The sequence below is a fragment of the Cynocephalus volans genome, chromosome 6 (genome assembly GCF_027409185.1).
Source record: "Cynocephalus volans isolate mCynVol1 chromosome 6, mCynVol1.pri, whole genome shotgun sequence".
Taxonomy (NCBI): Eukaryota; Metazoa; Chordata; class Mammalia; order Dermoptera; family Cynocephalidae; genus Cynocephalus; species Cynocephalus volans.
In genome coordinates this window covers 99,910,782-99,927,835 of record NC_084465.1, presented here as the reverse complement: position 1 = coordinate 99,927,835, position 17,054 = coordinate 99,910,782, and the positions used below count along the sequence as shown (strand labels likewise).

The window sequence follows — 17,054 nt, the reverse complement described above, 5'->3', positions numbered from 1 at the left end:
TGGTGCATAGTGAGAACCCAGAATTTCTTTTCTTCAGGCAATAGGACTCAACTGGTTTGCAAGAACCGAAAGCAGCTCACTCCTGACTCTTTCTAAGCTCATGAAATGCAGGAGAGAGCACAGGAGCAGGGCATGGGCTCCACCTCCGGGACGGGGTGAGGGATGCTGATGTTTTGGAGAAACACTTGGAAAGGTATGCATGCTTCAGAATTAGTCAAGCTCAGTCTGAGTCTCTGCTACTTTCTAACTGGGTGACCTTAGCCAAGTCACTTGCCCTCCCTGAGCCTCCATTTGTTCATCTATAAAATGGGGTAGGATCATTCCTGCCCCGCAGGGTGGTGGTGACGATCAGAAGCAGTTCACACATCAAGTTTTGACTGTGCTTCTTCACTTGATTCTCGGAATGGTGTCCTCTTTGACAACTGAGGCAATCAGAGCCGAGAGAGGTTCAGTAACTTACCCAAGGTCACACAGCATGAAATGGTGAACCTGAATTTGAATCACATTTCAGCCCAGCCCCCACTCCTTCTAGGAACCCCTTGCTCAGCAGCTGGGCTTATTCTTTTTTTTTTTTTTTTTTTTTTTTTTGCTTTTTATTTTTATTTATTTATTTTTTTTATTTATTTTTTTTTTAAATTTTATTTTGTCGATATACATTGTAGCTAATTAATGCTCCCCATCACCAAAACCTCCCTCCCTTCTCCCTCCCCCCCTCCCCCCCAACCATGTCCTTTCTGTTTGTTAGCTGGGCTTATTCTTGTGGGTGGTTCAGAAACAGAGCCAGGCGTTGTCCCAGGGCCATGAAATCATATCTTCTTTCTCCACCCTCACTCAGTCCTTCAACTCCTGTCAGGCAGCAGCCACACTAACCCTGATCATCTCCACTTCCTCCTGACTGTTCATCAGTCTCTCTACTGCTCTCTGGATGAAATGATTTGAGGGAGGGACACATTCAGTACAGGCCTTGATGCCCAGAACAAACTCCACACTCCTTAGCATGGTCCCCAGGCCCTGGCAATCTGCGTCCCCCAGTCCCCCTCACCCTGCTCCAGCCACACCAGCCTTGCTATTTCTAGAACACATCAAGCTTGTCCCTGCCACAGGGCCTTTGCACTTGCTGTTTCTGATAGCTGGAATGCCTATCAATTCACTCGACAGTGAAGGGTGGCACGAGTCAATGGGCTTGCTGGAGGGGTAGGAGACCTGGATTGGGGTCCGAGGAGACACACCGGTTTCAGGGCCTCACTCATGCTGGTCCTTCCTCCTGGGACACCCCTCCCTGCTGCACACTGCTTCCTCCTCTATTCTCCATCTATTTCCTTGATAGCATTTATTGCCCCCTGTAATGACCGACTTGCTTGTACGTGGCATGTGGAAGACCTGGGCTATGAAGGATGACAGCCTGCTTTTCTGTAGCATGACCCCACACCTGTGCCCAGCTCAGCCCTTGGGACACCGTAGGGGCTAACAAAGAAACACCAACCAACAAAGAAGGAAATAATACAAACTTGTCGGTGGCCCAAACAGCCCAAGAAAGGTGTCCAGGAAGGGAATAACAGGCCCTGATCTCGCACACACAGCCGAGCAAGGGCAAGGACTTTCCTGACTCACTTCCTGTGGTGACAACCCTGTCATTGGAATAGCCCATCTGGAGCCCCCAGATAACAGACACAGGGGAGGGTGGCTGGTTGGCAACGGACGGGCACTTGGGCACAACTTTCCTTGATCATGAGAGGAAGGTGCCATGTTCTCACCATTAGCAAGTGGCTGCTCTGAGGGAACCCTAGAGCTCAGGCTCCATCTGGAAGGTATCCACCCCAGAGCCAGTTGTCCAATGGCAGAGGACTGTCAGCCCAGAACATTGCTGGACATTGTTGTCACTTACGTTTATGAAGCACTAACTGCTTGGTTTCCTCCTCATGGGGCCCTGATGAGATGGGAACTAGTATTTCCCCATTTTACAGATGAGCAAGTTGAGGCTCGGGAAGGCAGTAAATTGTGGGACTGGCGCCCGTCTGGCCCAGACCACAAATGCAAACCACCCTGTCCTGCCTTGGAGGACTTTGGCTACATCAGAAGCATTGGTGGTTTGGAAATGCCAAGTCCCCTAAAACCCACGAGTCAGGGGTGTGGAGAAGCGAGGATGGGGTGGGGTCAGGGTGGGGTCAGGGGACATGAGAATGAGGTTCACGCCCCCACCTCCCTGTAAGTGGGGGAGGGGAGGAAGGGAGTCTGGCAGAACCCTGACCCTTCCCCCACCACATTCCATCTGCTGCCCCCAAATCTCACCCTGCTGCAGGAAAAATGGCCACAGGAGCAAGAAAAGAGGCTCCTTCCAACCCCAGGGCTCTCCAGGGCCAATGCCTCACCTCCAGACCCCAGGATGACCTCCTTTTCTTCTCCTGGAGCGAATGTTTATAGCGGGTGGTCGTTCAGGAAGGAAACTTTAATTTCATGTCAGCCAAAGGTGCCAGACAAGTACTAAGAGGAGGCATTTGAACAGTTTTCGCTGTAATAATAGGAATAGCTAACATTTATGTGGTGCTCCCTGTGGACCATGCACTGTTCCAAGCTCTTTATATTACATCCTCCAACAACCCAAGGGAGTAGGTTGCATTCATCCTCCCCATTTGACAGATGGAGAAACCAAAGCTCAGAGAGGTTCAGTTACTAGCCCACAGATAACACAGCTCATGAGTAGCCAAGCTGGGAGTTGACTCCCTCACTGTCAGACCATGGGATCCATGCATTGTGCTGTCTCTCAAACTAAACAGTACCCCTCACATCTGAAGGGTGGCCCTGCACACACAGGTGGCAAGCCTGGCTCACGTTCCCAGAACATATCTGTTTCCCCACCTCGACCATGAGCACCTCTGAGGGTCCAGCTTGTTCATCCCCTTTTTGTGTCCGGCTCAGAGAAGGCATTTAGTAAATGCTGGCTGGATAAAATTCAAATGCCTGCCATGTAGATAGGGACCTGACCTGGAAGGGAATAGGGATCCCCAGAAGGTTGTTGAGCACTTCCCACATGGCAGAGCCGATGTAAGTAAGGACTTCTGGGTCCTGGGCCCCACCCACAACAACTGTATCAAACATAATAAAGTGTATTCACCCCCCGTGATCTACATATACATGAGCTAATTAGAGTTAGGGTCCAGATGATAGCCTGACAGAAGGTTGCATTTGGTAGACATTTAACTGAAAATTCGTTCGTTTTAATTCTGCAGGTTTATTTTCATATTCTGGAATAATTATATTAATTTTCCTTCCCCATCAGACCAATGTGACCCTTTAAAAGCTGGGGGCCCCAAGTACCTGGCCCTGGGAGAGGCCTGGATAGAAGTTCTGACACCAAACAAACCATGTCCCTTCACCTTTGATACATCACAGGGTCTTACAGCATCAGACAGCTCACAGGACTCTCCCCATGTTGGGAAGTAGTTCACACACCTAGTTTTGTCCCTGCCTACAAGCCTCAGCTGCCAGCTCTGGTCCCCACAGTTGTCCTGACAACCCACAAATGAGACCAGAGCCTCTCCTTGATGAGCAAACATGCCGTCTGGCCCTTTCAGGGACAAAAGGCAGCAGAAGGATTCAATTACAGTCCTTCTGCCAGGTGGATGGAGGGGACACCCAAGCCTGCCTGCTCAGAATGAGCTGGTCCAAAGCCCAGAACTGCAAGGCTCGGGGGCGGGGGGGCAGGGACCAGCTGGCTGCCTCCCTTGGGGCCCCCATCCTGCAAAACCCATACTGACACACTTAGCACATGGAGATGGAAGGCTGGAGTTGGATAGCCGTGGACTGCTACCCAGACGTGCCCACTGCCAGGCTAGGTGACCTTGGGCACAGCACTTCCCCCTCATCTGTAAAGAGGAGTCCTTGTAGAACCTCTCAGCTGGCTCTCAGTTGTGCCTGTTTCCTTCCATCATGCATCACAACTGCTGAAGTAGGATGTCATCAGCCCCCTGACACTCCCAAATTCCCAGTGCTTTCCACAGTGCCCAGCACACAGTCGACACTCAATAGACATTTGCAGAGTGAGCAAATGAATGACAGCATGGCACAGCCGTTAAGAGAGTGAACTCTGGGGCCCGGGTTCGAATCTCTGCTCTGCCTCTCACAAGCTGTGTGTACATGAACAAGTCATCAAGTTTTCAGTTCCTTAATTCACTCATATGTGAAAAGGAGAATAAGAATATTAGCTGCCTTACTGAGTTGTCAGAGGAATAAAGGAGTCTGTTTTTGTAAAGTGCTTAGAACAGTGCCTGACACATGGTTTGTTCTGCATAAGCATTTGTTAAATAAATTTACATTTTTAAAAAGAATGAGATTCTATAAAGTACAGAAAAGCTATTTCTGCTAATCACTTGACAGCTGATTCCTCTTCACCTCCCTCCTTCCTTCCTGCTCTTCCTCATCCAAATTTAAAGGAAGCTGGAACATTGCTTACCCCAAAACTTCCACCAAGAGTGCAGAAAGAATATGCAAACTGCACCAATGTATTCTAGCCCAATACTCCATCTTCCCTTTTCTATTCTGCAGGCTGGATCCTGGGCACTGACCACTGAGCAGCCACCACACAAGGTGCACCCCTTCCCCCACCACAGTCCTCAGAAGCCCTTCCTGTCAACTCCCCACCTTCCCCCTGCAAGCCTGGTACACCACAGGGCAGACAGGGTGTCAATCCTCTTACCTCTCCCAAATCTTTTTAATTGAAATACAGTTCTCATACCATGTAATTTATCCTTTTAAAGTACACAGTTAGTTCAGTGTGCTTTATTTAGTACATCCACAAAGTTACAAACATCACTTCTATCTAATTTCAGAACATTTTCATCACCTCCAAAAGAAACCCTGTACCCTTTAGAAGTCACTCACATCTCCTCCCCTACCCCACCCCAGCCCTAGACAACCACTCATTTACTTTCTGTAGATGTTTTTTAGAGATCATCTTTCCCGGTTGTTTTATAAGAGTGGACTCATACAAGTTATGGCCTTTTGTGTCTAGCTTCTCTCACTGAGCATGTTTTCGAGGTTCATTCATGTTGCAGAGTGGGTCAATGCTTCATTCCTTTTTACACTGAATACTATTCCATTGGGTAGATCCCCCAACTCCTGGTAGAAGTGCTCAACCAGAGCTTGCTGAATGAGTCCTCAGATGTCCTAATGGCTGCAGTGTCATCCCAGCTGGAGGGGAATGGGCATGGCAGAACCAGGTGACTTCATTCTGGAAGCCCTTGGAGATGACTATAAACTCAGCAATACCCAGACAGCCCCATAGCTGAAAAGCCCCCTCTTCTAACCAAAGCCAGCCTGGGAGACAAAAGAGATGGAGACACAGAGTCAGAACACCCTCAGCAGCCAAGCACCCAAATGCAGAGAGAGGGCAAGGCCGGGTGTGATGGAGAGCAGGGACAGAGCACAGACCCCACCTCTGCCACTTGTCAGCTGGGTGACCACAACTCAACCTCTCTGGGGCTCAGTTTTCTCAGAAAAAAGAGGATGAAGATGAGGATAATGACACCTACTTAATAGGGGTTGCTGTAAAGATTAAAGGGAGATCATGTGTAAGGCATTAGCACGGTGCCAAATACCACAGACTAAATGTGTTTTTAATGGACTAGAGTAAACCCAGAGGGACTTGAACAGACATTTGTGCATGAATGTTCATAGTAAGATTATTCACTATAGCCAAAAGGTGGAAACAACCCAAATGTTCATCAACAGATAAATGGATAAACAAAACGTGGTCTATCCATACAATGGAGTATTATTCATCAATTAAAAAAAATAAGGTACTGACACACACTATAACTGTGAACCTCGGTGACATTATGCTCAGTGAAATAAGTTAGACACAAAAAGACAAATATTATTTGATTCCTCTTATATGAGCTACCCAGAATGATCAAATTCCTAGAGACAGAAGGTAAAACAGAGGTTACCAGGAGAGGGGGGATGGGGAGATAGTGTTTAATGCGGACCAAGTTTCAGCTTGGGGTGATGGAAAAGCTCTGGAGGTGAACATTGGTGATGTTTGCACAACAATGTGAATGTACTAAATACCACTGAACTGTATACTTAAAATGTTTAATATGAGGGCCAGCCCATGGCTCACTTGGGAGAGTCTGGTGCTGATAACACCAAGGCCACGGGTTCGGATCCCAATATAGGGATGGCCAGTTATCTCACTTGGGAGAGCGTGGTGCTCACAACACCAAGTCAAGGGTTAAGATCCCCTTACTGGTCATCTTAAAAAAAATGGTTAATATGGTAAATTGTATGTTATGTGTATAAAAACATTATAGTAAACCATCTCCTAGGTGGTTTATAGCCCTATCAGAAGCATTTTTCACGATGTGGAATAGGATATTACGTCTGTGTTTGTGAATAGTGTCAGTGCCACTGTCTCTAGGTATGCTGTGTTCATCATGGCATTCCCTGGTGCCCAGTACACACCAGGGACATTATAGACACTCAGCCAATAATTGTTGAATGAAGGACGGGAAGAAGGGATGAGTGAATGGGCAGGTGCTTGGGAAAGAAAACAGGAAAATGGAGCATCTTCATATATATACCTGGGAGAGTAGGTCAAGTCAGTACAGGCCTCTTCAGTCTCCTTGTGAGTGGGCCTATGTCTACACCTGTAGGGGTCATCAACAGGTACAGAGCTCATGGGTAACTGTGCCTGTCTATCGCTGTTCACACTCCACCTTCAGAGACCTAAGTCCTGAGAGGTACTTACACGGCAGGTGAATAAGCACCTGATTTCCTCCCCCTCTGTTGTTATAATAGGGTACACTGAAGCTGTTGGCCAATGAATCAGGTTTGGACATGATGCAGAGGGATCATTTTTCCGGGTTTTAACAGGTTCCCGGTTCTGTGACTGCAGCAGAGAGCAAAGCCAGCCTGCTTCTGTGCTGCTTCTGCACAGTTGGTTGTCCCTTTGCCCCGGGACGCCATGTCTCCTTCACAAGAGGATGCATCATCAGAACACCTGGCCTCCCAGGCACTGGGAGGCTGTGTCAGCCCACGCCACCCATTCCTGGCGTCTGCACACAAGCCTGCTGTGGAGTCTCACCCACTCATCGGGAGCGGGACCCAGGAACTTCCAAGATCAGCTGGAGCCCCTGATGGTTCGGGAAGGGACAATAAGTTGGCAAGGCCAGCCCAGAGCAGCTTGACATTTACATGGTATGTCCAGATCAGAGCGGAAATGCTATTTCAGATTTTCCAAGTGTCTCTGGAATGCTTCCGGACCGCCAGCATCTCTGCTTCCCTAATGCTCTTCCCACCTCCTGGATGGAAACCCCTTTTATCCACTTTCTACATGGCAGCTGGGGATCCTCCTAAACTCCCAATCCGGTAAAGTCACGCTCCTACTTAAAACCTTCCAAAGCTCCCGAAGTCCTTGAGGAGATAGATAAAGTCCTTCCTGGCTGGCTCCTGCTGACCCTGCCAGCCACTTTCTACCTCGCACTGGGGCCCAACTGAGCCAAGTTCATTTCTTCAGGGCAATGAGTTCTACCCCATGGTCTCTGCGTATGCTGTGCCCTCCCTCCCTCGACAACTTTCAGCCTGGCTGACTTAAATGATCTTCCTCGGACGGCCACCGATGGTCCCTTCTCTGTGTTCCTACAATGCCCTGTCCTTTCCCCATTGCAAATCATTCTACTACATGGCATATGCCCCCACCCACTGAGCCCCAGCTCCCATGCACACACACACTACACTGGGAGCTGCACAAGGGCAGGAATCATGTCAAAAGGATGCGATGAACACAGCCCCGCCTCCTGGAGCTTACTTTAATGAAAAAGGCCAATATAAACAAGTAACAAGCAAATCCCATGTAAACTAGTAAACATGCAAATTTACAGAATAATGATGCATTTTGAAAAATGCTAGAATCAACTATTTTGTAGCTCCTGCACCTAGCACAGTACTTGACACACAGGAGAAACTCATAAGTGTTTGTGGAATGCATACACACATGCATGAATTAATGCACTCAGACACTAATGAAAGAGGGCCTTCAGTTAATTTCAGGACCCTCTGAAATCAGGATCACTTTGCTGGGCAGTGGATCACCTCCTTCTGCCAGGCCAAATCAGAGCACAGACAGCAGAGGGAGAAACCGGTTGTTTCCCTTAATCTGTTAGCAACAGGATCAGATGACAGGCTCCAGGGAACTAATTTAAACTCATTTAAATAAGGCACCTGCCACTTTATTAAAACTATGTCCATAACAACAATTCCAACTGTAACTGCTTTTGGCCTGGGCCAAAAAATTTACCTTCACCAGCTGCTCCTTATTAACAATCCATTTGCTAAATTACAAGCTGTTTATCAATACAACAAGGCCAGGTCTTTAAATATTTTAACACTTAATTGCTGAACGACAGAACCTCACCTCCATAACCCCTCCTCCACATGAAAAAAGCCTGTTGCTTAGGAAATTCTACTCCAAGCCACCTTCCTTCTTTAGGTTTGCAGAATCAGAGATGACCTAAAGCCATAGGGCTTTTGAGCCCCACAGGAATCCTTGGTCAGTGGACAGACAGGAAGAGACGAGGTCCTTCCTGAAGCCACGCTGCCACTCCTGGCGCACAAATGTTTACAGAATGTCAGAGCCAGAATGCTAAGTGTCTGGCTTTGAGCTCAGTCTGTGTGGTCAAATTCCCTAAGTTCAAGTCCCAGCTCTGCCATTTACTGAGTGTTACGGGCTGAATTATATCCCCTAAATCAGATCTGTTGGAGTCCCAACCCCCGGAACCTGTGAATGTGATCTTATTTGGAGATAGGGTATTTACAGAAGTAATCAAGTTAAAATGAGGTCATCAGAGTATCCTTATATATATGACTGATGTCCTTATACAAAAGGGAAATTTGGACACAGAGAATATGCCATGTGAAGACTGAAGTTACCAGAAGCCAGGAAAGAGGCCTGGAACAGACCCTTCTCTAGCACTTCAGAGGGAATGTGGCCCTAATGACACCTTGACTTCAGACTCCTGCCTCCAGACCATGAGCAATAAATTTCCGTTGTTCTAAGCCACCAGTTGTGGTAATTTGTTATAGCAGCCCTGGCAAACTGATACTCTAAGGCACAGTCTCCCTTGCCTTGCTAAGCCTCAGTTTCCCCTCTACTACAGCTATGGCTGCTATAAGAGATCTGCTTCTGAGCTGGCCTCAAGAGCTAGCCACACGGGATGTTCCATAAACACTCCTGGGCATGGCCCTCTCTCGAGGGGTCTATGGGTTTTGGCTATGCTCTTCTTTGTGGGGTCCTGAAAGGGTCCTGGACAGGCATCCTGGAAACAATCCTGCTGGTAACTGTCCCCCATGGTACCACTTACTCAACCCAGATGCTCACCCCAGTAACTTCAGGTGCTCAATCCAGCTCTGAGAAACAGCAGAGCTCATGGACAGGATTATAAATTTAGGAGCCAAACTGCCTGAATTTAAGTCCCCACCTGCTGCATGGTTGCTTTGTGGCCCTGAGCAATCCACTTCTCCTTTCTGTGCCTCAGTCTCCTCATCTGTACAATGGGACTGCCCACAGAACTTATCTCATGGGGTGGTTATGAGGAGTACATGAGTTAATATTTGAATGAACTTAGAACAGTGCCTGGGACCTAGTAAGTACTGTCTAAGAGTTTGTTAAGTCTAATTTAAAATAGAATCTGCTTCAACCCTTTGAATAACAACCACCACCATTCACAGCAGAGATTTCTTTGGAAGGAATATGTCCACACAAAAAATTGTACATAAATGTTTATAGCAGCATTATTCATAATAGCCCAAATGAAAACAGCTTAAATGCCCATCAACAGATGAACAGGTAAACAAACTGTGGTATATTCATGCAATGAAATATCATTTGAACATAAAAAGGAATGAGGTACCTATACATGCTACAGTGTGGACAGGCCTTGAAAATATTATACTCATGGGTGTATATTTATGCCCAGACTCATCGAAATGTATATGTTAAAGATCCACAGCTTTTTATATATGAATCATATCTCAATAAACTGGTTAAAAAAATTATGAGAGAAACCAGATACAAAAGGCCATGTATTATATGATTCCACTTAAATGAAATGTCCAGAATAGGCAAATCTATAGAGACAAAAAGTAAATTAGTGGTTTCCTAGGGTGGATGAGGGGGGCAGGTAAGGAGAAGGAGGTGAGATTAGGGGCTGATGGCTACAAGGTGGGTGATGGAGTTTGGATGTGTTGTCCCCTCCAAAACTCATGTGGAAATTTGATCTCCAATGTGGCAGTGTTGGAAACTGATTGAGTCATGGGGGCAGATCCCTCATGAATGGATTAATGCTCTCCCTGGGGCAGAGGGGATTAATGAGTGAGTTCTCGCTCTATTAGTTCCTGCGAGAGCTCGTTGCTTAAAAAGACCCTGGCACCTTCTCTCTCTCTCTCTCTCTTGCTTCCTCTCGACATGTGATCTGCTTGTACCCGCCAGCTGCTGCCACTTTTCCACCATGAATAGAAGCAGCCTGAGACTCGTGCCAGATGCAGCTGTCCCAGAATCATAAGCCAAATAAACCTCTCTTCTTTATAAACTACCCAGTTTCAGGTATTCTGTTATAGCAACACAAAACGGACTAAAACAGTGGGGTATGGGGGTTCTTTTGGGGTGATGAAAATTGGGGTTCTAAAACTGACTGTGAGGACCGGCCCGTGGCTCACTTGGAAGAGTGTGGTGCTGATAACAGCAAGGCCACAGGTTCAGATCCCTATATAGGGATGGCCGGTTAGCTCACATGGGACAGAGTGGTGCTGACAACACCAAGTCAAGGGTTAAGATCCCCCTACCAGTCATCTTTAAAAAAAAAAAAATTGACTGTGGTGACTCTACCATTGACTTGTATCCTTTAAATGGGTCAAGTGTTTGATACGTGAGTTATATCTTGATAAAGCTGTTAAAACACTAAATAAAGACAAACCCAAGCAATGTTTCATGAGCATTAAACAATGTGCAGGACACCCACACCACATTCCTTGATTTAATCCTCACACCACCTCTCTGAGGAGCAGGTGCCTTCATTATTTCCATTTTCCAGGTGAGAAACTAAGGCTCAGAGCATCAGGAAATGTGCCCAGGGCTGGAGCAGGGACCCAGACTGGTGGGCCTGGCTCTCAGCCACCACCCATCTGGGAAAAGAGACAGATGATCTAGAATCAACACACACAATGGGCTGACCAGAGTGTGGTCTTCAGGCCTCAAGTGACCTAAGTCCACAGTCCAAGACATGGCCTTGTGTCCTCCACACAGGGATCTCCACAAAGACACCCTTCCATTCTGGGACCCCAGCATTCTAAAGGACCAAAGACCCTCTCCACCCTTGGATACTTGCAGCGCCCATCTTGCCTCCCCCTCTTCCCCTCCCCCCATCCCCATTGTTTTAATTGTTTTCTCTGTTTTTTTTTTTTAATTTTATTTTGTCGATATACATTGTGGTTGATTATTGTTGCCCCTTACCAAAACCTCCCTCCCTCCTCCCTCTCCTCCCTCTCCTCCCTCCCCCCCAACAATGTCCTTTCTGTTTGCTTGTCGTATCAACTTCAAGTAATTGTAGTTGCTATATCTTCTTCCCCCCCTGTTTTCTCTGTTTACCGAGATAATACAAACTCATTGTTTCGGATCCATTGATACAGAACTATCAAGAAAAAAGAAAGCAATCACCCCCTCCCAGAATCCCAGCCTTTGAAAGCAGAATTTATGCTAAAGGATTTGAAGAGAGATACCAATTCATTTGATTAGATAAATTTTGAAGTGAAAGAGAAATATTAATTTAAAAACGTTTTTAGGCTGGCCAGTTAGCTCAGTTGGTTAGAGCGTGATATAATAACACCAAGATTGGGCTGACCGGTTAGCTCACTCAGTTATCAAGTTCAAGGATTTGGATCTCTATACCAACCAGGCTCCAAAAGAAAAGAAAATTTTAAAAGCAAGGTCTGGAAAGGTTGCCTCAAAGTGGTATTTTAGATAACCAATTCCACGTGCCTGATTTCAGTTGTTTATATCATTGCTGGTGGGCTTTTGAAAAAGCAAGGGACATTGTGATTCTCAAGTCAGTTTTGTTAAACAGAAAAACCAAAAGGCCAGCTCCTCTGGTCAGTCGGATGCAGTGAAAATAGCTGAGTTCATGCGAAACTTCCCCGGCATCTGACCCAAACTGAGGACAAGTGTTTAGCTGAGAAACAAAGATGGACATTTAGCATGTTTAGCAAAAAAAACCCTTTTGTGCCTACACAGCAGGCAATTTATGTTGAGTTATGCAGCTATTTTGGGGACAATAATGTTTTGTAAACAGTCGGCAAAGTGGCTTTGTTGGCAGTGTCGCTGTGGCTTGGGGCTATTTCACAGACAAGGACTGTATGGAAAATAAAGCCACATGATTGTGGCAGTCCCTTTGAAAAATACAAATGACTTAAATTAATGCAGGTAGAGATAATAAATATTTGAAAACCTTTTTTTTCTACTCTGCCCACAAGCATCTGTACATCAGCACCCAGAGGCTGTTAACAGCGAAGAGAGTAAATCAAGCCCTGCCTTCGTTTATGGAACAGGAAGCTTAGAAAATGTGTTTAGTATATTTCAATAAAGGCAGTGTGAGCATGTTACTCATCCGATTAATCCAGTCTTAAGTGCTGTATTAGCAGGCACGTTTTATTTTAAAATGCAATGATTGTAAATGTTTTTGAGAACTTTAAACATGCTAAATTAAATTTACATTTATTAAGTCCATGCAATAGTTGGTTTCCCATTCTATAGTTACGTGTCCGGGCTTAATGGCAGAGAACCACGAGTCCCTGGCCTGTCCCAAAAGGGTGGAGATAGTCTTTCTTTTCTACTGAATGAATGAATGAGGTCTTGGGTCTTAAAATAAGCTGCCAGGTGCCTTAGACAGAAGATGATTATTTATATCTGTCTACCATTTACTGCCTGCTTGGTGTGGACTAGGCTCTGTGCTGGACAACACACACATACACACACACATACACAAACGCAATCATTTTTAATCCTCAAGAAAACCTTATGAGGTGCATATAACCATGGCCATTTCACAAACGAAGAAACTGAGGCTCAGAGAGGTTCAGTGACTTCCCAAAGACACACAGCTAGAGCACAGCAGAACAGCAGCAGGGACCAGCACTTCTGACCCCATGCACATGGGTCTCTTCATCGCTCCCTGGTGTCCCACCCCCATCACAAAGAAGGAAAGTCACAGAGCCACAGGCAACAGCAATAACAGTAAGAGCTAGACCTCACTGAGCATTTGATCTGCGTCATGCCCGGAACAGAGAGCTTTACATATACTCATATTGACTCACTTAACCCACAGCATGAGGGCGGGATTTGGAAGCCAGGTGATCCCATTTTAGAGATGGGGAGTGTAGGTTCACAGAGGTGAAGCAACTTGCCCCAAGGTCACCTAGCTAGTCAATCATAGGACTGGGATATGACCCCAGAATAGCCCCTGCCTCTGCTGTCCTGGAACCTCCTACATGTAACCCCACAACATGTATGGATGACTTTAGTGATGCTTTTTAATCCTTTATGCAACCATAAACACATATATGTGTAGATTCATGGAATAAAATAGACAGGACACACAGAGAGAGAGAGAGAGAGACGCTAACTGATATGAAAGTCCTTGGATAGAATGCTGGGGTTAAGCACCCAGGCATACAGCCAGGGTCACCGTGAATTATCTCATGTACTCCTCGCTACAACCCCACAGCACAGCCCCTGTTTTAGCAAGCCAGGAAGTGAATCTCCGCGAGGCAGAGTGATGTAGCCAAGAAGGAACAGCATGCCTGCCTGTCTCCAGCATCCACCCCACGGTGCAAAGACCACTGATCCAGGAGGCCAAGAACCTGAGAGCCAGTTCTAGGCCCCCAGCTGACCTGCTGCTTGACACTGAGTATGTTGCTTGGCTACTCTGAGTCTACCCTAAAAACCATCGCACCCAGACCCTTCCTGCCCACTTGCCCCCACTCCCCTCTGCATGGATCTAGCCCAGCTATCATCATCATCATTATCATCCTTATATTTAACATTGTTATTATTATCATTACAGAAAATGACAGCAGTGGCCCCTGATGTCCTTGTTTTCTGTCAGGAGGGTCTGAGCTGAGAGAACAGGTAAGCTTCAATAGGAGAAGAAAGGCCTGGTGTTTTGGTAACTTGACAGGAGTTCCAGAAGTTCTGGTGAAAGGTGGGAGGGATGGCTGGACGGAGAGGTCACTGGTTAGAAGTCTGACCCACCAGGTCAGCTGAGTTGCTCAATAATTTCTTCTGATCTGGGGGCCTGAGGGTCTCCCTTTCCTCCCCACCATAGCTGGTCTCTTGAGTCTCTTTAACATCGCACGAGGGGCCCAAGAATCAGGGGTCACTCACCGCCATGACCAGCTCAAATGGATATTTGTAGATGCGAACAGGAGACTGGTACTTGTGCACCATGTTCACGCCGGAGCACCAGCAGAGGTGGGGGGCAGGGGTGAGCACAGGGCCTGGAGTGAGGGGTGACAGGTGAGGCAGAGAAACTGCCCACTGGGTACAAGGGCAGGCCAGCTCCCTCTGGCCCCAACCACACATCTCCCCAGTCCTCAAAGTGAGGAGGCTGATATGATTACCAAATTACTCCAGGCTAGACCCCAAACACCTGCTTTATCCATTACCCACTGCCCCAGACCACACTCACTCTTCCAAAAGCAGTCAGCACCCCCAAACTTTCCTTTGCCCGGACCCCTTCACACTGAGGGCCCTCAGAAGCACCCCTCACTGCCACTCACATGAAAACACACACACATTTGAAATTCTTACACTCCCACGATTCTCTTCATGCATGCACCCACTGCTTGCCACAGAGTCCTGACCTACGGTCCCCCCAAGTATCTTTGCACCTTCCCTCCAATCCTCCTCCAAGACACCCTAACAAACACACACAGCCTTCACCAAATTTCACATGCACTGTCTCTGTCACGACTCCCCTCCCACACAGGACCGCCCTTGTACAAGCACAAACTTTGCACACACACCCAGCTCCCTGGAGCACACACCTGTACAACTGCAGGCACACGCACAATTCCCCTGGTGCGCACAGACGTTCACACACGCGCACATACCCATGAGCACTTGCACACACAATGTACATACACCGTGGCATGCATCCACGCACAGACCTCCGGCAGCCCCATTCACCTTCACCCTCAGAGCCTCCTGGGACACAGCCCTAGGGCAGTGTCCTGGGCGCCCGCCCGGCGGGGAGCCGAGCTCGCTGGCGGCACCCCCGCGCTCGCCTGGCCCGGAGCGCAGCGCCTGGGGCCGGGCCCGACAGCGGCTGGACAACCAGGGAAGTCTGGCCCTGTGCACTCTGCGGCCGGGCCAGCCTGGGAGTGGCCCGAGGGGCGAGAAGGAGACCTGCGGGCCCGGAGCGCTCCAGCACCCGGGACAGCGGAGATCCTGTCTGGGTCCCGCCCCCGAACTGGCCCCGCCCACGCCGCTTGCCATGGCCCCGCCCAGATTTACCCTGTTCCCTGACTGGTCCCGCCCCAGCCTGACTCCGCCCCAGCCTTAGCCCCTCCCCTCACTTTACACGTCCCTCGCTTGACCACACCCTCAGTCCAGCCCTTCCTCCAGATTGGCCACGCCTCAGGTAGGCTCCTCCCCCGTACTGGCCCCGCCCCTAAGGCACCCCGCCCAGTGTATGCCCCGGCCCCAGGTAGACCCCGCCCCAAGACTCCTCCCCAATCTAGCCCTGCCCCCAGGCGGACCCCGCGCCCCGACCGGCCCCGTTCCTTCCAGTAGTGTTTACACTTGGTCCTTCCCTAGCTCAGATCAGCCTCTCCCATATCTCACTGTACCTGGGCTTGAGCCCCGCTCCTCCACCTGCCACGCCGTGGAGTCCGTCGAGTCCCTGCCCCAAGCCTCGCCTTTGCATCACTCATTCACTTTTCACACGTTTACAGAGCTCCTACTAAGCGTCAGGCCCTTCCAGGCGCTGGGGAGTCACCAGTGAACACAACAGACAAAAATCCTGTCCTTCATGGAGCTTACATCCCAGTGGGGGAGACAGACATTAAATAAATAAAGCAAATATATAGTATGTGGAATGGTGCTAGAGGCCAAGGGGAGAGAAACAAGCAGGGAAGGGGTTCAAGAAGAGAATGGAATGAGGGCGGACTGAGGCCTCCCTGGCAAGGTGACATTTACGCGTCATCCTCATTTGGGCTCGCACCCCACCCCTTCCAGCCTTCCCAGGATCCCCGGGGGGACTAGCCTCCCTCCGGTAAGTCCTTCCTTCCCATTCCCCATCTGTTTGTCCTGCAAGAGCCAAGAAGCTGGCTCTAGGCAGCGTTGTCATTTGTGTGTTCATTCATTAAACATTTACTGAGCACCTACTGTGTGCCAGCACCGGGGGAATTCACCCATTCACATGGGGGAATCAGACAGACGCACCGGCTCACAGGTGTGGGCAGGGAGTGGGCGGGGAGACGGATAACCCTCAGATAGGGTGTATATCAAATATATCATCACACCCTGCGATAACCAGCTCCCGTGTTTCTTTCCTTGCCTAAATCACACTCTAATTACTGTGTTTATTCATTCATTTTACTCATTTGTGGGTTTCTGACAGTCACTACCAGGAGACTGTGAGGCTCTCGAGGGTAGGAACTGAGGCTGCCTTATTCATCTGCCTGCATGTCCGCACGTTCTTACTGGGAACTCCGCCGACAGTGGGTACTTAGTGTGCTCTTGGTTAAAGGTATCAAGGATGGAAGTGGGACACAAAGATCCCATGCCTGCCACAAGATGGCAGTAAAGGACAGCCCGTGGCTCCTGGAGTAACAGCAAAGGTGAATTGTTAGGGGACGTGGGGTCCAGGGATGTTTTGCCGGGCACCAGGCTCATCTGGGAAGCTCGCCTGCTCTGCCTGATGCACAGTGAACGTTAACAGTTAGCTAACTGTTACTCACCAGCACGAAAAGCGTTAAGTCAGCGCCTCCTCTGGTCCCCCACCTTG

General features: G+C 48.4%; 1 protein-coding gene across 1 annotated transcript in view; it reads right to left on the bottom strand.

The window, feature by feature from the left end:
• Nucleotides 1-14,491, bottom strand: part of SEC14L5 (SEC14 like lipid binding 5) — a 40,860-nt gene extending 26,369 nt beyond the window's left edge. Inside the window, exon 1 of the mRNA XM_063100657.1 lies at nucleotides 14,429-14,491. Coding sequence (XP_062956727.1) covers nucleotides 14,429-14,491 — 63 coding nt within the window. The remainder of the gene's footprint in view (nucleotides 1-14,428) is intronic.
• Between the last annotated feature and the right edge of the window lie 2,563 nt (nucleotides 14,492-17,054).